The sequence below is a fragment of the Haemaphysalis longicornis genome, unplaced genomic scaffold, assembly GCF_048455015.1.
Source record: "Haemaphysalis longicornis isolate Haplotype H1 unplaced genomic scaffold, Haemaphysalis longicornis Haplotype H1 scaffold_12, whole genome shotgun sequence".
NCBI classification, from domain to species: Eukaryota; Metazoa; Arthropoda; class Arachnida; order Ixodida; family Ixodidae; genus Haemaphysalis; species Haemaphysalis longicornis.
This window is the reverse complement of record NW_027526225.1, coordinates 14,982,940-15,005,565: the sequence shown is the minus strand read 5'-3', so window position 1 is coordinate 15,005,565 and position 22,626 is coordinate 14,982,940. Positions and strand designations below refer to the sequence as shown.

Genomic DNA, 22,626 nt, shown 5'->3' with positions numbered 1-22,626 from the left:
GATCAGGACGAGCGAGGAGTCAACCAAGTTATTGGTTGAGCACCACTAAACGCGAGTTTGGCCATTTCGTTGCTTCTTATGTGTTCCTTGCTGTTTTCTGCCGCTACGCCGGTCGGCGGTTCGTGGCGGAGTTCAGCCGTGCTAGCCTTGTGGCCGGAACCCTGGTCCCGACACTTTTGGCGCCCAACGTTGGGCTCGTAGTCAGTCGAATTCGAGGTTCGCTCAGGCTGCCCGGTGGTATCGGATGATAGGCCATACGGCGTGCACGGTGGACGACTTTCGAACGATGTTCAGGGAAGAATTCCTGCCCATCGACTACCTACCAAGAATGCGTAGAGAGTTGGAAATGCGCACCCAAGCCCCGGATGAATCGCTCGTCAAGTAAGTTCGTGCGATGCCGGAGCTTTACGAGTACGCCGACCCCCATGCCCCGACCCCGGAGCGGGTCAATCGAGTCGTCAGGCAATGCCGCCCCACCTTGTACTTGAGGAACTGCAGTTGTAGGGCCTCAACGAGCTGGCGGCCGAAGCTCGCCGTGTGCAAGCAGCAGTCGCGGCTGCACGCGCGTATCGGCCACCGCCCCCTGCGGTGGAAATACTGGAACCAAGCTGTCCTTGGCGCGGCGTTACGGGCAGCGGACGGGCCCAGCACGGCTCTACGTTGATACACAGCCAGCCAGAGACGCTCGATCTTGGTGCCAGAGCGCTGGACCCCTACTCGTATGGTTTACGCAACGCGGAGGCGATGCGGCCGGAGGTCCTGCCAGCCCCGTACGCAGTGCACACAACAAACCGGTCAGGTGACCAGCCGGCGAACGCACGCCCAAGTGGGCTTTCCTACATGGGATCGGTGCTGCCCCAGTTGCCTGCACCCGCTCACAACTCACCCCCGGAGAACCGGATGCGGCCCGCTGGCCGCGGAACGTACGAGCAGCCTCGAACGGCGCACCAAGCAGAACGCAATTCTGTTCGCTGTTTCAAGTGTGGCCAAGTTGGTCACATGATGCGAATGTGCCCAGGTGGGCAGGGAAACGGGGCAGGGATAACCATTAACGGTGCAGTGTCTCCATCCACTCATGCCCGTCTGACGCAGTGTCGTTTTCTTCGGGAAGAAAGCGTACAGCCGCCCAAAACGTGCAGTGGTTACAATCTATGAATGGTTCCCAGTTGACGAAAGCCCTTTTAGGTCTGGGTCCAAGGACTGGGATAATTGCGGGCCCTTTCTTCAACTTTACACAATGGACAATTTGCGCCTGACTTCTCTTCGCCAGGCTGGTCTTGTGAAGCGCGCATAGTGTGGCTACTGTAAGGTGTGTCAGAGACGTCCATCACAACTTGTCACCCGCCGTGGTGGCTCAGTGGCTACGGCGTTGTGCTTCTGCGTCCAAGGATTCGGGGTAGATCACAACCGCGGTGGGTGCTCTTCAGATGGACACGAATAGAAAAAACGCTGGTGTGTCCAGGTTTCGCTGCGCGTTAAAGGGGTGCTGGCACCAAATTCAAAATCCTAAACATTGATACAATGGGCTTCAAAATTTTGTGAAGGTGTCTTCCAGCAGTTTTTATAACTATCCGCGCCAGGAAACACATCGACAGCCATTCGTGATTGTGGCCGGCCGGCCTCGAGCTACCCCAGATTGTGAGCGCCAGCGATGTCGCCATCAGTGAAACGAATACCACCCCCACCCCGCGAACCGGATGGTTCCCGGTGACGTAGGGTAGCCTTTTTCGTAAGTGGAAACACTCTCCTGAGCTGCTGCTGTTAGTTGTCTCGCTGCGCCAGGCCGGGTCTCTGAACAACATGGTCAACTTTGGCAAAGTGGCGAAAAATTAACGCTATGCTTTCAAAAACCAATGGAAGCACAACATCATGAACAGCAACGATCTCAGATGCGTCTTTATTAGAAACAAATGCCGTAAATGCCCCCTAAATACTCACGTTTCTAAATTACTTCTCAAATTTCCCGCGGCCCTGTTGCCGCTGCAAGCTCGGGCGGGCCAATGCAGACAGTGTGAGACCACTGCAGGCGATGGGGAAAACTCGTGTGACGGCACGGGTTTTTGGTTGACATCACAACCCTCAGTTCTGTACACGAACAGTGAGACGTACACGAACAGTGCTCGTACACGAACAGTACAAGAACAGTAAGAAGATTTACATACGGCACTACCCAGAACTGCCATCTGCGCTGCCGGTGACCGCCACAAAAACGGGTTGAAATAAATGCATTGTAACTGTTCTTATACTGGCTGTTGCTCAATTATCATTATCAGTGGGCAAAGAGGCATTGTTTACATCATAAAAACGAGAAAGCTGAAATTTGGATTTGGTGTCAGTACTCCTTTAAAAACTCTTTGAGGGTGGTCGAAATTAATCCGGAGCCTTCCACTACGGCGCGCCTTATAGCCAAGATGTAGCTTGGGCACGGTAAACCCCAACATAAAACAACCATCAACGTACCATAATGTCAATGGGACAAAGCGCCTGTGTAGCGATATTTATGACACGCTATTCACACGGCACTTGTCTACGCTACACTCTTATAGCGCTTTCCATTGGGCGAACAGGACCACTTTTAACTGCACCCAAAGTGCTCTCGCGAGTTCTGACGTCTTCCAGTGGTCGGGCAGGAGCACGGGCGTTGTGTTTCATTGGTCGATGAGGAGCACTTTTTTGGCGCCGAGAGCAGCCGAGAGCAGTTCTCGGTGCTCCTTCGCCAGCGGCGGAGTAACAGGGAACGCCGAGGAAGTCATATGACCTCTTTTGCGTCACTTCTGGTTTTATTCCCGGGTGGCGGAGGAAAAATGGCGGAATCCAGCAGCCGCGGTAGTCGCTCAGTGCGTACGGCAGCAGCTAAGCGCGGCCGTCTGGTCAAGGAATTGCTGCTACTTTCAGATGATGAAAGCACCACAGATTCAAGCGCAAGCTCATCATTGGACAGCAGCAGCGGCGACGACGACGAGGATTTGACAATGCATGAGTTAATAGGGAGTTTTAGAATAGGGGAAGCCGGCGTTGGGGGCCCCCAAGAAGTTAGGGGAACCCAAACGCAAGGCGCTCGCGCGCGGAGAGTTTTAGAAGAGGGGCGCCCCCGACAGCCCGCAACCGGCTTGCGTTGCTCAGCTCAGCTCGGGTGATGGAAACTTTAGGCTTAGCGTCGTGGCGGAAATTTGATCGCCGCTATCTGTGCAACTGCGAATGACAATCCATAACTCAACTTTTCACCACACTATCATCCCCTTTCTCGCATGTGGAAGTGTATTTCAGCTATAACTGCCGTTTCAGCGATCGGTGACCAAGACATCTGCATTGCCTGTTTCGATGCTTCCGCGCAGGTAGCGCCATCTCTCAGCCGCACCGCGCGCCGCGGCGATCGGTCGGATCGCCGAACGTCCGCGGCCGCTCAGCGTAGGCTTAGCATCGCGGCAGATATCTGATCGCCGCTTTTAAAATAAGCCCTGACAACAAGCCCTAGCACAATTTTTCATCACACTAACACTTACTTTCTCGCATGTGGAGTTGCTTTTTAGCGATCAGATTGATTCGGAAGAGCAGCGACAAGCGGTTGCTACCGTGGTCTGCGCCGGTTCGAGCCGCTGAGCGTGCCGAGCTGGCAGGCGCGGCCGGCGTGTGCGCGGACTGTTTCTGAAGGCAGAAAACGCTTCACGATTACCTGCTTTATCCATATCTAGCGAACGACGCGCGGAATCAACAAATTCAGCTCAGCGATCGTCGTAGTTGATCGGGTGACGAGCCGCAGGTTTCGCTTCAGCCATGATCACGCGCAGTCTCGCTGGCTGCGAGAGCGACGCAAGAACGCAGACTCCAGCTTTGGGGCGCCCGCTATTTCAGCAAAATAGCGTGCGCGCTAAACGCAAACCCAAAACCCCAAGGACGGCTTGGGTTCTGCGCATGCGCAGTACAACGCCCCAAGACGCTTGGGGGCCCCAGAGCGTTGGGGCCCCCTATTCTAAAACTCCCTAATGTTCGAGCACCTGTTCACCCCGCCGGAGCAGCGACCGAAGGTAGAGTCGGATCTGGAAAAGACGGCGGACGCTGTTATCGTTCGCAGCTAATTTTTGGGAGACACGATGGTGACCCCTTTATCATGAACATGAACATCCGCTCGGCTTCTTCATTCGTCACCATGCGGAAGGCAGACACAAAACCACCGGCACGTATCTGGCAAAACCGGCGAGGAATAACTGCGTGCGGGCATCACGAGCGCGCGAAATGCTCCGGCAAGCGAGCGGGGGAAACGTTTGGTCACATGACTCTTGACATCTCGCCCTCCCCTCTTTTCACTGCTCCCGGAGCAGCGCGAATGTTTCATTCGCGGAACGAAAGCACACGTCCCCGTTACTCCCGTGTGCTGCTCTGGCTGCTCGCTCCACTTGCTCCGGTTCGCCCAATGGAATTCGCCATTAGTCGCGTCCCGGATAACGTCCCATCTATAGGCGGCGGGCAGTCTCAGTACCGTGATATAAGAAGCTCTCAAAGAAACGTTTTCCGTGACGATATCACGAGTGGTTGCGGACGCATATATGCTGCGTCAAAAGGCACGTGTCACGGTTATATACAAACGGACACCCTGACACGAGGGAAAACCAAAAACAGCCACAAGAAAAGCACTGGGGCACCGGGGCCCACAAGCTTACGGCGCATGCGCGGAGGTATATATCGCATATTATGCCCCGCTAGCTTTCACCGCGGCTGACCATGCGCCCGACGACGCGGATGGGGTGACGAAAAGAATAAAAAAAATTAGCGCCAATCCACACTGTGAATGTGGTTGGAAAGCAAAGCTGTAAACGACACATACAATATTACCCATGCGATGTCACTTAAATTCGCTCACGTCGCTCTACAGATAGTGAAACCAGACAGAAGTGAAATGCACCTAACCACACCCTCTATTACTTCAGAGAGATATTCTTGGTAAGGTTAAATTAATGCACGATGCATTAACGGTGGTAGATTGAGTTGTAGTGGTGTAGAAAATTATCGGAAACACTTTTTTTATAAAATTAAATCTCAAACCCGGTTAGACGACATGACGTCTCCGTCTCTGCCGTCGCGGACGGAGGCGATGAGATCGGCTGCAGAGTCGGAGGAGGAGCAAGAGAAGGAGGGAAAGCATGAGTAAATAGTTCTATTCAGATTTCTGAACGGCTGAGAGTGCCGCCCAGGGGACTGGTTCCTTCTTCACTGTAGCGCATATTCTGTCCGCGCCGCCTGTGCTCTGCCCACCAGCTGAAACTGGGTAGGCAGAGAGGGGCTGGACCGCAGCATCTCACATTCCTCTTGTGCGGTAGTTGACGGAAAGAGAGGAGGGTGCTCAGGGCTAAAGTCGCACACCCCGATTATGTGGCAGAGCGTTCCTACTTCTGAGCAAAATTTACATTCAGTGTCGTAGCGATTCGGGTGCATTAGGGGAAGACGCGTAGGGTGTGGGAAGGAGCCGGATTGTATGAGCCGTAGGCTAGTTTGATGTTCTATGGAAAGGTCAGGGTAAGGCGAAGATAGGGTCTGTCTCAGGAGGCGGTAATGCTGAGTTATGTGTTTGAGCGAGACAAGCGGGGGACTGTCCCCGTGCAGCTCCATAGCACTGGGGTGAAAGTGCAGGCTTGGTGGGCGTATTCGTTGCCCTCCATGGAAGCCTGAGCTGGTGTCGAGATTAGCTGAATGGAACCATTACGTGAGTGGTGTTTAGCACGCGCAGTGCAGGTCGGGACACCAAACCTGACTGGTTATTCTCGTAGGCTCGTTAGGAATCGGTGACTACCTTACGAACCCCTGTTAGAGTGAGAGCCAAGGCGATGGCTGCCTTTTCCGCTGCCGTCATTTCTTCGGTCTCTAGTGAGGCACACGCAAGAAAGTTGGTTCTGGAGGTAGCCACAAAGATGGCGTACTGCTGCCCTCAATGTTGGGAGGCGTCTGTGTAGATAACTCCATGATGCTAGCGAGGCTGGTGTTCAGCGCTTGAGCCCGTGCTTGTCGGCGACCCTCGTCGTGTGAGAGGTTTATATGTCAAAGCATAGGGAGCATCTTTATTTCTTTTCGCCAGAAGTCCAGGAGTATATCAAGCGGATTGGCATTCCGTGCTGCCCAGCTAATCTGGAGAAGGATGCTGCTAGCCGCCGCAGTTCTGCTCAATCGGTGCTTCTGGATAGAAAGATGGCCCTCTAACCGCTCTTCCACCGTGTTTTAGAGCCCCGTGCTAAGCAACCTTTCGGTGGACGCACTCATGGGAAGACAAATGGCTTGCTCCTCCGCCTTTCTAATCATTATATAAAGCATCTTAAGTCCTCCTTGCCTTGAAGAAGGCAGGTGGTTGACGTAAGTGATTCTCAAGAGGACAAAAGCTTGAACTAATCGAAAGGAATCAGATTCCTTGAGGCCTCGCTTCTTGGTGTAAACTCGCCTGATCATGTGTATGACTTTATTGATAGCGTGTTTGAGGCGCTGCAAGGATCTGTCACTCTTGGTGTTGGTCTGAAGATGTAGGGTTAGGATTTTGATGCTGGAGCTTGGAGTGATGGCCTGGTCATCAAGGAGTATTTCAATGTGTTCTTTGGGGTGTCGTTTGTCGTGAGGGCGGACGCAAGGAGGTGAGAATTTTTATGTGTGTACTGGAAGCCACAGGCTTTAGCACACTGGGGTACTAGAAGTGAGATGCCATGGGTTGGTGTGAGCTTCCTTTATTCGCTGTCGCGTGGCATTCAGCGAGAATGCAGGGTTTAAACCCGTAGATGTGCTTGATGAGTGCACCACTTTTCTTCCCCGTCTCCGCGTGGGCTCGTAGCTCAATCGGCAAGATAACGGGCTCTGGCTTTGTTACTCTTTTAGTTCCAGGTTCGATTCCTGGCGGTGCAGTAAAATTCTTTTATATGTTCGCTGGAGTGTTCTGGTGACGCCAACGGTCGCGAAATAACCCTTGGGGGGTAGAGGTAAAAAGCTTTGCTTTAAAACATTTAGCGCACATGCGCAGTAGGAGAGGAAAGAAAGTTCAGCGCGCGTGTGGTCACGCGCTTTCAAGCTGTCTTTGTATTGAGTGAGCTGGGAAGACAAGTGAGCCTCGCTGAGTTCTCTGGCCACACACTTCCGAGTGTTTCTTCTTGATGGCCTCGTTCGTGTCAACTGACATCAAAGGCGTACTGCGGGGTCGTTGCAACCATGGCAACAGGTGCGAATGCGACGGGTTCACCAGAGCGACGGGGACGTTCAGCCAACCAGCGGCGCCCTATCAAGCCGGATGGTGTGTTTACTGCGGCCATAGCCCGGTTGAACATGAACGAGTTGGTAAGTTCGTGAATTTCTTGTGGTTTTTTTCAAGAAGCCTGACAGAAATTATTTTCGAAACCACATAGTAAGCGAAACAGTTACAATGCCTCGTCATCGTCGACAGAAGCCCGTTCCAGCCTACCGTACTCTGTTACTCGGCGTCCGGCGGTTAGAGTAAATTTGATGTAGTACCCAGAAAAATTTCATTTCTGTCTGCGGCGTCCTTTTTGGAATCCTGGCGAAAAGTTTAAACTGAGCGTTTAAACTTTTCGCCACGTGTGACAGATTTCAGTGCTTGTAAAGAGTACAGAGGTAACAGATAATTTGCACTTTGCAAGTTATATTTACGCGCGCCTCATTGTACAGGTCTGAGCGCATTAAGAATAGTTTGTGTTCTATATTTTTGGAAATTTAATGGCCATTGCTTGTCTACCGCATAGCAACAAGTTAGGTATACTTTTATTCGTAACTACGTCTTCGCGACCATAGTTTCACTTTCTCACTGTTTTAAGTCATGTTGACGATATTGTCTGGCTATTATTTGCAAACATCAATAAGGTGCGTCTCAGATGTAAAGTTTTAACATGAGTTAAACTGTAAAGTTTTAATATGAAGCAACATTCATGACCAACAGCACCTCCCGTCACGTTGCCTTTGCCGAGGCTGTATTGCCTCCGCGGTGTATACTCACGGAAAAACCCAGCGTGGCGCCGTCATGGATGTCGCATTCTATTGCAGGCCCGCTGGCTGTCGCTCCATGCTCGCGGCAGCTACGCTTGAGAAAAAATACATCATTATCGATTTTGTTTTAGGTTCATAATATGTTTTTGTGCCTTTTTTTACCTCAAGCGTAGCACGCTTTCAGTCCTGCGCAGACAGCACGTGTATGTTTGTGTTTCCCTTGGTGGAAAGTGTTTAACAATAACAACAAAAAATTACGGCATGATGCTTTCTACCTGTGACAGCGAATATAGCATGTGCAAGACGTTCGATTGACGTGTCCTCAAATAAAATTATATCAATGTTTCCTCGCACGAGTCCGCATCGTCGGAAAGCTCCATCTTCATATGTATATGATGCAAACGTCCTTCACTAAAGCGTTTGAATGTACAGTGCTCACGGATTGAAACGCGACGCTGCGAGCGCGTGGCCGCCGGTACATGCAGCGCCGCCCGTGGACGCCTGTGGAAGCTAGGTGTTGCATTGTGGTATACCGCGAGGATGAGAGCGTGTTGACCGTAGGCTTACTGCTTCCGGTTGCCAATGAGCGGGCCTGTGGTTTCCCGCCGCGACAGTGGGGCGCTGCGAGCCCAAATCGCTGGAACGTGTTTGTGCACTGACGGTAGTAGCCCGGCTGTGCGCGCAGCCGATCGCGGGACATCGTGTGCGCGCGCTCTTGTTACGCGTGTCCTTCCAATGCGACACAGAAATGTTCATGTAATGCACGGTCACGCTTATCTGAATAAAACGAGCGTCTGCCCGAAGGGGCAGCAAACTTTATTCCAGGATGTAAACTAAAAAAAATTAAAGACGCATTTGCAGGCCCGTTCGCATGTGGTGAGGTGCATTAGTACTTCGTCGGCTGTCCTCTTTTTTTAATTTATATCATCGACTGAAGTTGACTGTTCCTTCGTGCAGACGCTCGTTTTATTCAAATAAGCGCGACCTTGCCTTACATGCACATTATCTGTGTCGCATCGAAAGGGCACGCGTAACAAGAGCGCGAGAGCAGACGATGTTGCGAAATCGGCTGCGCGGACAGCCGGGCGGCTGCCACCGGCGCACAAATGCCCTCCTGCGCTCCAGGCTCGTAGCGAACCGCTGTGGCTGCGGGAAACCATAGCTCCGCTTATTGGCTACCGGAAGAAGCGAGCCTGCGCAGCCTGCGGTCAAAACACTCTCATCCTCGTGGTATACCACAATGCAACACCTAGCTTCCACGAGCGTCCACGGGCTGCGCTGCATGTAACGCAGGCCACGCGCTCGCAGTGTCGCGTTTCAATCCGTGAGCACTGTACAAAGCGTGAGATAACAGGACATAATGGCTTAAAATACTGGTATGCTCTTGGCTTATTTTTGATTAGGCGTTGGTAAAAATGCTACTGTGTGCCTATAAATAACTCCACCATGTTGTGCCTGCGTCGTTTCTCACCTGCCATATTTTTTTTTCTTGCAGTGCCAACGAAACGTGTGGCAGCGACCTTTCAGCTGTTCTCAGAATAGAACCAGTTCGCGACGAATTGGCTGGAGCAGGTAAAAAATGTGGCATACGCTTTCTTCGCTGCTTGTGACGTTCAAAGCTGGGCTTTTGACGTCCCCGCCGGTTAATGCCTCACGATCCCCACCCTTTTTTGGTTATTTCCCCTTTATGATGTCCTCCGCGCTCCCCTTCGATGTCGACTCCATTGCCCTACTTCCTTTCACGGCCCCCCTGTCACCCCCTCCCCTTACTTCACTTCCACAGATCACGTGACTCAAGTCACTATTGGGTTTCCGGTGGGTCACTGTCAACTTGGGCAATGGTTCAGTGTTTCACATGACCCACCAGTCACTGATGGATGGCCCATGTGCGATTAGTGATTTGTTATCACTGGTGGGCTACCTGTGAACCACCATTTGCCAGTCAGTCAGTCAGTCAGTCAGTCAGTCAGTCCCCACTAGGTAGCAGACCAACTCCTATCGCTTTTAGTTAGTTTTGGTGTCAGACAGCCGAACGAAAAGTTTCATGTCTAGCTAGCGCAAAAAAACTATTTCCTCATATAAATGACTTAGTGTTTGCACACCTACTTCTAATAGATACGGTCAGAAAATTTTAGCAAGCGAAATTTAGGTGCGATTATCATACAGGCACGTGAAAAGTAAGGGCGTGGACATTGAGCACATTTTGATACAGCTTGCTTAATGTGTGGCCCCATATTTTTCATTAGGAAGAGGAGCAAAACCTTATTAAGTCAAGTAGGTTCGTGGGTGGTCCTCAGTCCCGAACTCCGTTGGTGCGGCCTGCCGTCTTCGCCTTTTAGAACCAAAGCTGCTTACTCAGGTCTGAGATGGCAAGCTCACTCTTCCACTGCTCGTGAATTGCATTAGGGATTGGATCGAGGTCTAGTTTTCACTGGCGTACCCAAAACATATGGAAGAGAGCAGTTTTGCTGCCGCAGTGCCTGCGCAGGGGGTAGTGTAATGGGGGGTGGATGAAGTGTGGCCGCACGGGGTGTAGAAATGTGTTAGTTTGAATCCGTCAAAGGGCCACTTGTTCTTTTGTTAGCTGGTCAGACGGCGGCGGGAAGGTACGTCGTCGGAGTATTTAGTGTTGGGTGATGTTGTATGCGATTAGTGAGTGACTGGTCCTCTCGTCATCTTGCGGTGCCCGGCAAACAAGTTCTTGGGTGTGAGCGTGAGCTGCTTGATTACCGCGACGGGATGAGTGGGCAGGTATCAAGATAACCTTGATTGCTCTCTTGGGGTGGGGAAGGGGTTATGGTTTATAATTCATGCGGTTACCTTGGCTCGAAGAATTTCCACATTTTTGATGCATCCCCATATACGCTTGCTCAAAGAATGCAAACAAGTCATATGCACTATGAAAGGTTTATAAAGAAATTTTTTGAAAATGCGCTCTGGTTGCGGGTTCGATTCCCGGCCGCGGCGGCCGCTTTTCTGATGGAGGCGAAAAGCAAAAACGCCCGTGTGTACGAGATTTCGGCGCACGATAAAGATCCCCAGGTGGTCAAAATTAATCCGGAGCCCTCCACTAAGGCGCGCCTCATCGCCTGCGTTGCGTCGGCGCGTTAAACCCCACAATCAGTCTGAAAATGCGCTCTGGTGCATCGAGATTTTGTTCCACTTATGTGCGGGACTGATTTTGTATATTTGGCCGACAACAACCTCCGCACTATTGAGGTCAATGAAGAGCATTGCAGTGAAGCTGTGCAGCTACGATCCACAACTATTCATGCAACTTCGTGGTTACACTTTTTGTGCAGAACCAAGCCATTCGGAAGCCCACTTAGCCGACTTGGATGCACCACCAAAAGCTCACCAGGGGGATAATGCATGTAAGGAAAACCCTTATATTTTCGGCCATTTTAGATCCTAACAGATTACAGGACTGAAGAAAGGCACCTTCTGTAGTTCCGGCAATAAATACACGTAGCCCACTGTAAAAAGTAAAATGCCTACGTATTTACTCAATTCTCACTGATTGTCTTTTGAACCATTTAATGGCAGTTATTTTTTTTTTAATATAAACATGCAGGGCCAAATGAAGACGGGTGTTTTGAGGAGGAGCCTGTGCCACTGCTGCCGGTAACAGGTGAGTGCACTAAACATCACGCCGAAAGTACCCCCAATTTCATCAGCAACCTTCTGAAAGCATAAATAGTAATGTTTATTCCATGGCCATTCGTTAATATCAAAAAGAAAAATGAAGAGAGTACCATACTGGTCTACTGAAAATAACATGCTCTCTTAACATGTTCCTTTTGTCTTTCAGGCTCTAAAAATTCTTGCTGAGGCTTGTGCACTGTATGCATCCAGTTTTAAAAACAAAAATATGAAGCCTTGCATTTTGCTGACCGCATATGCTGCTGAATGCATTCGGCATTTTGGGGGCGGAAAAAGTCTGTATGGATGTGGCTGCCTGCTTCAGCACTGAAATGTAATTACAATTGTGCTCCATAAATGCAAATGAAGCCTGGCCTTTTTACATTTAGCTAACTTGCATGCCCATTTATGTTACAGTAATTTTAAAGTCGGGTATTATTAATTTACGAAATAAACATTTTTATTGAGTCCCTACTAATGTGGGAGGCTTTATATGTCAAAATTCTGCCTTGGTTGGTGTGATGTCTTTCCTCACATCCAGCTACCAAGGTGTCAGTCTTTGGAATAGGTTTCACGGCGCTCCTATTTAAATAGCGTGAAACTGTACCTGTAGGTTGTCATAAACTCGGCTCACATCTTTTGTGTATCTTTGTGACAGATGCTTCTTGCGAATCTGAAAGTGAAACATTCCGCATCACCACTCATGAGGCCAGTGGCAGCGGAAGCGGGGCTGTGACAGGCATGCCAACCAGCGAGACACAACATGTATGTTCAAAGTGGGGCTTTTTTTCTCCGGAATTCACTGTATTTGCAAGGCACACAAAAGATGCCCACTGCGGCGACATAAATCTGTTTTTGTGCAGCATCTGTCATTCTCAATTTGCTCATCTGAGGCAATACCAGAAGCATTATGGTGTCTGTATAAAGGAACATTTGTCCCACCATTTTTCTAGAAAGAGTGTAGCAGTTGCTGATCCAGATGACCCAATGATAAGCTCATAGCGAGCATCACAAGCAACAGAGTTTGGATGTCCATGCGAGGCTTGTAAGTCTTTGCAGACGGCTAGAGGGCCAGCACAAGTGTCCCAAAACAGTTATCGATGATGTTGTACAAGAAGCACAAAACATATTGAAAGCTGTTGATGTGTCCATCGACATTGAAAATATTTCTACAGACCGGCAACGGAAAGTGTACTACCAGAAAGCCGGTATCTTCGTGCAACCTAAGGAGGTTCAGCTTGACAAAGGGAGAAGAGCATATGTTGTTGACTTAGGAGAGCTTCTTCAGAACGTCCTCAAACACCCACAAATTGCTGCTCATGCCAGGAATCCTTGTCAAACCCAAAATGACTCCCTATTGGCCGATTTCTGTGATGGTACAAGGTTTTCTTCGCACCCCATTTTTCAAAAGCACAAAAAGAATGTTATTTTTCTGAGTGTTTATTACGACGATATAGAACTCGCAAATCCAATAGGAATGAAAAGAGGGAGGCGAGGAAAGCTGAGCCTGTACTATTTGACTTTGCTCAACCTTCCACCTCACGAGCGTTCCAAACTGAACAACATTTTTTTGTTGCGGACAGCAAAAGCAGAGGATTTGAAAAAACATAGTGAACGAGTGAAGTTTTTTAGTAATTTCGTCAGAGTTTTAACAGTGCTCAGTATTAAGGAATTGTTTTTGAGACTTATAAAGGGCCGGAGCGATTTTTTGGGGCTGTTATGACTGTGACAGGTGATGCCCTGGCAACCCACTCACTAGCGGGATTTAAGCAGTCATTTGGGCCTAGAGTTCTCCACAGCTGCCGCACTTGTCTGGTACCGACGGTAAACTATTCGCACTACACCCGTCACGGGCAGTGCCCTCTTCATTCTGAAAGTGACGTCAAAATGCAGGTGGCGCGGCTGAAGGAAGCAACATCTGTTGCTTACCGAAAGAAGCTCTCCAAAAATTCCCCCGCATTTCCCCGAGGGGGAGAATGTGAAAGTGCGAATGCACGGTTGTCGGCCCGCTTGCGGCGCTTGCGCTCGGCCCCCGCAGCCCACCGCCTCGCCGCCTTCTCTTCCATCTCTTCCATCGGGTTTGTAGTATCACGTGTACACCACGCAGTTATCAAGCCGCTATAACCCCGCTGAGTCGCCAACGCACGCCGCTGACGACGTAGTTTGAATGCGTTAAAGATATAAGGCGCGTCACTAACACTGATATCACCGTCGCGTCCGTGGCTTGGTCGGTAGAGCGTCGCGCTGCGGCCGCAAAGTCCTCGGATCGAAACCTGGCGCCGGATGCTGTTTCTTTTTTAAATATATAGGAGCACTGCGGACGCCGCCGCCGCCGGCGGTGGATGGTTTGGGGTCGCTTATAAAGTGCATTAGCACTTAAAAATTCGGGATAAACGGAGAGTCTGTGCTGAGCTCTTTTCCCAACTTCCTTCTTACACAAGATATTTTATATGACCCAATGCATGTACTGCTGGAAGGCATTGTGCCTAAAGAAATAGGTTTGTTTTTAAATGTGGCAGTCAAAGAAAAAGAGTGGCTTTCCCGGGAAGATCTTAATGAGGCCATATCTAGTTTCAAGTTTCATTACTCAGTCAGCAGCAGCGACACGCTTCGGTTGTTTGAACCTGATCTAAAGGTGGTGTCGTGAGCAAGTGCATCGCTTGTTTTGGTCTTGCACATTCCGCTCATCCTGGAGGCCTACCTTCCAGAAGACTCTCCTTTTGTGACAGGGCTTGTTCAACTACCGCAGATTACGCAGTTGATTTTGTCGCCAGTTTGGAAAGCCGAAGCTCTCGGGTACTTGGAAGAGTTGGTGGCAAACCACCACGAAACATTTGTGAAATGCTATGGAGAAAGGGCTGTTTTCCCTAAGCTGCATATATGCTGCTACACACTGTTGCACAAATAAAGACCCACGGCCCAGGTCGACACCATTGGGCAATAAGCATGGAAGCAAAAAATGCTATTGCAAAAGCAAAAAGCTGTTTAATTTCAGAAATGTGCTATTTTCAATTAGCGATTTTCTGCAGACAAACATGTCACATGCCCTTTAAAATGACAATGGCACTCGAAAGATCGACTATGGCAAAACCGAACTTCCGCCTGTCCCTGGTACCCCTCACATGCTCAGCCAGGCATTTTGCAATGCAGGGCTCCCACTTTGTGATGTAGGAAAGACTGGCCTTTCTATGCCAAAAATCGTGATTAAAAATGTTGTGCTAAGGACTGGTGACATTCTTTTAATTGGCAACGGACCTGACCAGCCATGCTTCTGCAAGCTGCGGGATATTGTATGCTTTGACGGCCACGTTTTTTTTAAATGCCAGCTTCAGAGTTCAATTGCATTTAGTGCAAAAATAAATGCTTTTGTTCAAAGTGACACTGCCCATGAAACAGTTATTACACATGAAAGTTTGGTGCATCCATGGCCTGTTTACAGCTACTCTAAAGATAACTATGTTCTGTGCATTCCTCCATGCATGTACACTGCATTACACTTAACTGTTGTGTAGCTGTATTCTATTTATTGCGCAGATGACTGCACATAAGCATGCTTAGTTTAAGTGGAGATTCCCAAGCTCCACTTTGGTTTACAATATACAGAAGCCCATAAATGCTGAACAGTTGCGGAGTGTTTTTGTGTATGTTTGTGAATCTTCAGTGCTGCACCATAGCAACTAACCTAGTGTTCATTTTATTGAGTTTGACAGCATTTTTGTGTGTTATTACAGCGCCTCTGTAATTATATCGAAAATATTTAGATTATGGCATCACTGAGAAAACATTTTGGTAACCAACTGTGCTCTAGAAATTGTTGTTTATTGTGTTTCGTATTATGTATACCTTTCCACCATTTTATTTCAACAATCTTAGTGATGTACACTGTTACCTTCATGTAAATGCCAAGGTATTGCTTGTAGACCTTGACATTTGTATTCCTTGCCTGTTATAGTTTTGCTAATAAAAGTCATATTTTGCATCGAACTCAATATTTTTTAAGTGATGATCGCCATTAATGTTGTTTCTTTTTAGAGTACACCAGCAAGCTACCATTGGTCTTCAGACAACCAGCTGCCAGAATTTTCATCGTTTGTGGAACCATTACTGAATGGTATGGAAGTAACAGAAAAAGAAAACCGCCAACAAATGAGGCAGCTTCGTCATGAAATTATTCATTTTCTCGAGTAAGTAAACAGGATAGTACACGTATACACATAAGTTGTGGTGAACATTTCTTCGGTAATAACTTATTCAGACTGGGTAGTTGGAATTGAAGCAGCCATGAAATCAACATAGATCCTAATTTAAAGGGGCCCTGAAAGGCATTTTGAGCACACTAAATGAACTAGCGCAATCGCTAGATTGGGTCGCCAACATCACCTGTGCCAAGTATTACTCTTTTACGCGCAGCGGAAAGCTCACACTTTTGTTGCAAAGTTTGTCGCTTTTTTCTCACCCTTTCCTTCGTGTTTTTGGACGCCGCCATCTTCACATGTCTACATCATCGATTCCCAGATGTTCGTCATGAGCTAGACATCCTGCTATTGGGCGGCTTTTTCACGCACTTCCGGCAAAGAGATGAGTCTTCTGCTCAGCGTCGGCTCGCCGGCTGATCTGCCAGCGGAGTGCAGGAGTGCTTTGACATTTTACGACAAACGAAACAAGTGTAAACAAACGCTTAACCGTTTGTATTGAATGCAACACGGCCATAACACGACGTGGATTTTATCTTACGTGAGTACGTACCATAAAGAAAGTCCCGTGGCACTTCTTTGGTGCAATCGCAGAGAACGCCCTGAGCTGAATGCCCGGGTTTGACGCGTACATTTTATTCAACTTCAAAACAATCCAGAGATGCGTTTCGAACGAACCCAACGTCACAACATGCGTTGCAAGTCTGAACCGCGATTGACAGACGATGAGTTGCCTCCTCCTGCCCGTCGTAAATACGGCACTCACCTCACACCCGGTTTGCGGGGACGAGCAGCAAGTCACAACTCTGGCGCGCAAGCGAGAAGGCTTTTAGCCGGGCACACTGCACATACCCCATGCGAGGTTGAGTGGTACGTCGTTCGAGAAAGATAATCCAGACCATGGGAAGCACTATCCACCCGCAGAAGTACAATGTCGCATTTCATCGCGAAACGAACGCGTCCACAACACACAGGAGGCGATGCACACACACACACACAGCTTCGATCGCTGCATTGGCTTCGCTGCAAGCTTCGTTCGTACAATCAGCGATGCTACGACGATACAGAGCTGCGTGAGGACGACGTGCTAACCACTTCACGTATTTAAAAACACAGGGGCAAAGAACTAGGTTCATCGGAAGCAAAAAATCTTTCCTCCATTATAGTGCCTGAAATATACTGGCTAGTGTGCCGAGGGCGGGCTCCAGGCGGGCGCCGGGAGCGATGTACGCGGCCGTCTGCCGCTTGGGGCGCTGCCGTGCGGGAGTGTGCGCGTTCATCCGGCCCGAGCAGATCGCGCGGTTACCTCCGAGCTGCGTAGCAGACGGCAGCGGCAGAACTTTCCATTCCCGCTTGCGACGAAAGTGAGCGAAAGCGACGGGAATTCTGTCGCGCAACCAAAATTTGTCCCGACCATTCGACAAAAACGACCGTCGCGCGACAAAGCGACGGAATTCCTGCCGCTCTCACTCGCTTTCGTCGCAAGTGCGAACGGGCCTTTATGCGCAATCTCAGCCCCACATAAAACAAGCTCTTGCTTGTCGCCTGAGCATACGGTTGATATCTGACTACGTTACACTGTGCTTGCCAGTGTATTTAAACGATGTCACTAGGTTAGAAATGTACGCGCTCGGCGTGCAGCTTTGTAAACGCAAGCGGTTTCACATACGCACGCTATTTTGCTGCTAATAGAGTTTTAGTACAGCGTTTGTGGCCTTTGCATACGCTAAACGCTAAATTTTTGCGTCCCGCTACGTGACACCGCGATGGGAGTTTTAGTAGAGCGTCTCATCACTTTTGCGTAGCGACACACTAATGCATACGGCGCCATCTGTCAAATGTTTTCCGAAATGTCTCGCCGGCTGATCTGCTAGCGGAGTGCCGGAGTGTTTGGACATTTTACCAATTTTACGACTATCCAAACAAGTGCAAACAAACGCTTTCCCGTCAGTGTTGAATGCAACACATGGGTGCAGCTTGTCAGAACACGGGTTCTCGCTGATCGAGTGCAGCGTTGGTTTGCTCTTCACCTTCACGTTCATCGCCGCTGATAAAGCGATCCGATCCGGCGCGTTTTGTGCACGGGTTCTGTGTCGGTTGAAAATGTCCTTTTTCACATGCCGCCGGTAGTAGGAATTACAACCACCGCAAAATAACACCCGGCACCAGCGGGGCCACATCTGAGACCGCGCTTTTTGGATAAACAGTGCGCGGTGCACCAAAGGGAACGAGCGCACGATTCTCCCCACGCGGCTGCGAGTTCGCCGCCGATACCAACTGCAGCCCTGCAGCTACGTACACCGCAAAAGGGCAAGGCCAGGCCGCACACATGCGGCCAGGTCATTCGTTCGCTTTTCCAGCCTGTGTCCATGGTGTCTACAGAGATGAAAAAGCCGAAAGAGCTGGCCCGTAGCAGACGGCAGTCTGTGGGAGCGCAATAGCGGAAGTACGTCACCGCTGAGGAGCGGAGCATCATGGGAGGGGAGGCCAACAGCGAAGAAACAGTTGAAAGGAGGAGGAAATACGGCGCGACGATAATTCGCGGTTTTTGATTTACGATTTCTCAGCGAATACTCATCGCTTTAACAAAATTCTTGCAGGAGGAGATTGCTAATACATTGCTTTATTTGGTTACATGTACATCCATGCATCGGCGGAAGGCATTTCAGGACCCCTTTAAAAAAAAACTATCTTTGATTACTGGCTCAACCTTTCCCGTTTTGCTGTTTATGGAGATCCATTATGACAAATTTCCATTGCCCTGTCGTAGTGATGTCTTCTGGTAACAAGCGAATCTGAACTTCGCCGGCTTATTTAAATGAATACAAAAAGAGGTATTGTGTGTTGTGGTGCCTAACAAAGCACGACTTGCCAGACCTGTATTTTCCTTCCTGGTCAGGAAATTTAGAATTGTTGCCAAAGTGGATGGTCTTAAGTCAAAGAACACTGTATGAATTTGCTTGCCTTCGGTGATAAGGGAACTTTAGAAAAAAAAATATGGCAGATTATTCCAGTTTCATGGTGGTAGTGGTGAACTGCATTTTAACCGCAACTGCAGCGGTGACTAGATAGATTTTAACAAATGCATATATGGAAGTCTGTGCACTTGACCTGAAACCAAATGAAAGCCTCCTTTTAGAAGGTGGGGCATATTAAGACATCGCGATGTTAGGCGAAATATTTAGGAAACACGGCGGTCGCTACAGGCCATTGTCCAGTTTTTTATAAAATTGCAGCATGTAAGTTGAAGCTGCAACCTTACTCTAGCAAGAGGCAGTTCGCTTAAATAATTTAAATATGATAATTTCAAATTAGCATAACACTTAATTCGTCCTTTTACTTTCAGCCGGAATAAACTAATCCAGGATAGCAACAACGCTATGCGACGTTGGAAGTACTTCGCACTTGGGGAATCCCTGGCATCCGCATTTCCAAACATGCTGTGGGAAAAACCTCTGAAAAACAAAGACGGCCGAACAAAAACACCAAAGGTATTTCGAAATTATTATAGTGCGGGAATATTATTTTAATGCCACATTTGGTACTCCACACACAAGTGGGTAGGAAACAGGAGCAGGTCCCAGATCTAACACTCTATACCACCCATGGAGATAAGTAAAAATGAGCAAGCTACGCAAGATCGCTATAACAATAACTGTTCACTTAATACAACTAAAGAATCCTGCCTTCAAAGTAATCAGTGCAAACCATTTACAACGTAACCACTTACAGTGCGGGACTGGATATAACGAGAATGTTTGTGACCGCCGGTTTGCCGCTCACAAAGTTCGATGCATAAATTTAACTTTTAAAGCGGAGTTGCCGAAGCACAGTACCAGTTATATTACAGTTTTTTGTCGGGTCCACTGATTCACCGGAGCAGCTGTGTCATCGTTTTAGTGCCGCAAAAAAGTAACAGCGTGCGTACTCCTCTCTTCTCCAACTTGGCCACGACAAAAGCATTAATGTGATCTTTATTTTGTGCATTTTATTTGCGCACACGTGAACCCAAAACTGCCCTTTCTCTTGGTGCATCTCCGGAGATGGGGAGCGCAGTGGCCCCATACGTTGTTCTACCAGAACATTATGACAATGAGCAACCATCATTTCCTATCCTTGTCGAACATGTGGCGATTGAAAGCCGCCACGCCTGGATTTTCTCTACACGAACATTGAGCTCATAAGCAACCACCTCTTGATGGCGAACGCACCTTTTAGGGTGGAATAAACGCGGCTTGCATTCTTATCACATTGTCCTAACGGTCAGCCGGGCTTCTATCCCCCCCCCCCCTTATGGCATCTGTTAACGCAAAGAAATGGCAAACTGGCTCTTTCAAGACAAAAACAAAAAGCAAGTTAAAGCCGCGCCCGTGGCGTCGAGAATTATTCAGCAGCGATGAATGGGAGGGGGAAAAAGACAAAATAGGCACTCTGCCGTATTTAAGTGGCATTCGATTGAGTGCTGCAAACAAACAATAATTGCAAGGTAGGTTTGGCTGAATTCGCGCATGATTTGGCTATTGTGCGGCACCTCTTGTATTGCGAATTTTCGCGGCTCCCATGCCATGTTTTAAGCGGTCTACGCTGTGAAGAAAAAGACCCGGTAAATTCAATGTAAACACAAACTACACAGATTAGGGCAGACACCACCAAAACGAGAGCAAAGTGTGAGTGCTTTAAAAACTACAATAAAACGTGAACTCAAATTAAACAAATTACAAGTACACTCAAGCGTAAAATACTTAAGTTCACCTAATCTATGTGTAGAAAGGTGGAGTACATTATAAAATTTAACGTTGCGACTTATAATGTAGCAAAAAATTTCAACTTCCGTCCACCACAATACGTGCACATCTCTTCAGAACCTTAATTTCTAGGTGCAAATTGCAACTCTGATGTAGTGAAACTTTCCACATGAAGTGATGTGCGAAACAAATAGTGAATAGAGGATACTTATTTATGTTTGCTTCTCATTTATATAAAAGAGCTTCTGTAATGCTAATCGTTTGGAAACTCAGCATTATATTACTACCAGCTGACAACTTTGAATATGAAAAATATGGTTGGTATACGGGACAGGGAGGAAGCTTTAATTTTGCATAATAGTTAAGTGAGATACTCCGACAGCATCTGAGAAGGTATTCATGTTCAAATTTTCAGAGTGTCTTCTTGACCCGCTTGGCAGAAGCCAGGCGTCACAGGCTTCACAGGAAGACACGAGAATGGAAAAAGAAGCAAGAAACTTCCACTGTGGCTGTTTCATTCGCACCTGAAACCATCCACTGTGAGCCTGCATTACAGGAGCTTTCTGGAAGATGGGATCTGTAGTGTCCTCGTTACGTGTAGCGTAACGCCCTATAAGCTGCATTGCTTTTTGAATACAGGATTGAACTAATGCTATTGCATCATATGATAACCCTGTGTGTGATTTGCAAAGTTCATTATATTGCAAAAAAGGAAAAGCGACTCTGAAAGTACAGGTTGATCCGCACGGGTGGGTAGCGGGGGTCGCACCTTTGCACCACCACAAAACATGTTCTACGCTGTGCAATATATAAAATCAGATGACACCGAAACCAAATTACCTTTCTTGAAGGCGCTCGGAAAAAGTGTACTCCGATCCTATGTGATGATATGCTGTAAAAGTCTAAAATGAGAATAAACTTATAGCAAAACTGGGATTGTGCATGCTGCATAAAATAACAGATTCCTCTAGGAACCTGGCCTACACTTCCAACAATGTTCAGCCTTAATGTGGGTTGCAAACGTAACTCGCAATTTCTTACTGATGTTGTTTTAATTCATTTCCTAGGTCATTCAAAGTGCTTGTGGCCCTCACAGTGGGTTCGACATCGCCAGGATCAGTGTTCTGCTGCGCTCAACCCTAACACAACGAAAGACAGACCCTCCACGTCGCTTGCCGTGCTACTTCCTGAACGAAGAAATTGTTAGTATGACTAATTTTATGACTTGAAGGAGCCGAATTAATTTTTTTCTGAATTTTTTGGCATTTACAGCTCACTTTTGAGGCAGGTTTGGCGAAACACAAGGCAGTCTAGTGGAGCGTCTCTGCAAGGTAAAAATGGCCGTAAAAGAGGTGTGTGGCGAAGACATGGATTTCATCCTGATTGATGAGTACCTGCGTGGCAGACATGCTAGGTTCTCTCTTATAAGTGTGGTAAGTTCTACGCGGTAATTATCTATGCTAGAAACCACAGCCTCTGCTTTAATGTCAAAACTTTTTCCTACAGCATAGCGGGAATAGAATTTATAAAAAGGCGTATCTTGTGGCAAGGTTGCGCTCACGCTGTATTTCACCTTAAGGCTGCTGGTCATACTTGTATTCAGCCTTTGCTTCGCTTCAGTATTCCAAGTTGATATTTTGTCAAAAATGAAAGATTTATTGATTGATTGTAGTGTTTAACGCGCCGACGCAACGTGGGCGATGAGGCGCGCCGTAGTGGAGGGCTCCGGATTAATTTTGGTCACCTGGTGATCTTTATCGTGCGCCGAAATCTCGTACACACGGGCGTTATTGCTTTCCGCCTCCATCAGAAAAGCGGCTGCCGCGGCCGGGAATCAAACCCGCGACCTTGTGCTCAGCAGCGCAACACTTTAGCCACTGAGCCACCACGGCGGGTAAAAAAATGAAAGATGACCATTACTGATCTTTGTACGCAGTAATTATAGGATTCATCTCATATTCCAGTCTACTTACATAACAAAAGCTGTGGTATATTGCAATTAATGGCTGGCATTCTGAAAGGTGTTTTGAGAATGCTATTTCAATTTACTGAATTATTTCAGTGCGACAAGATTCCAGAAG

The 22,626-nt window shown here is 48.3% G+C and overlaps 1 protein-coding gene across 1 annotated transcript; it reads left to right on the top strand.

Moving 5' to 3' along the window:
• Window positions 1-9,464: 9,464 nt before the first annotated feature.
• LOC144162426 (uncharacterized) lies at window positions 9,465-21,465 on the top strand. Its single transcript, XM_077692948.1, has 7 exons — window positions 9,465-9,537; window positions 11,268-11,339; window positions 11,540-11,596; window positions 12,266-12,372; window positions 15,640-15,791; window positions 19,147-19,291; window positions 20,961-21,465. Exons 4-7 carry the CDS (start codon window positions 12,349-12,351, stop codon window positions 21,126-21,128), a joined length of 489 nt encoding a protein of 162 aa, XP_077549074.1. The 5' UTR covers window positions 9,465-9,537; window positions 11,268-11,339; window positions 11,540-11,596; window positions 12,266-12,348; the 3' UTR covers window positions 21,129-21,465.
• The last annotated feature ends 1,161 nt before the right edge of the window (window positions 21,466-22,626 follow it).

What these genes read in the sequence shown, in the direction of transcription:
- LOC144162426 (XM_077692948.1), top strand. Translation starts at nt 12,349, where the DNA reads ATGCCAACCAGCGAGACACAACAT. An exon ending in CAACCAGCGAGACACAACAT is followed by an intron (nt 12,373 to 15,639) that starts GTATGTTCAAAG and finishes GTTTCTTTTTAG; the next exon opens with AGTACACCAGCAAGCTACCA. An exon ending in GAAATTATTCATTTTCTCGA is followed by an intron (nt 15,792 to 19,146) that starts GTAAGTAAACAG and finishes TTTTACTTTCAG; the next exon opens with CCGGAATAAACTAATCCAGG.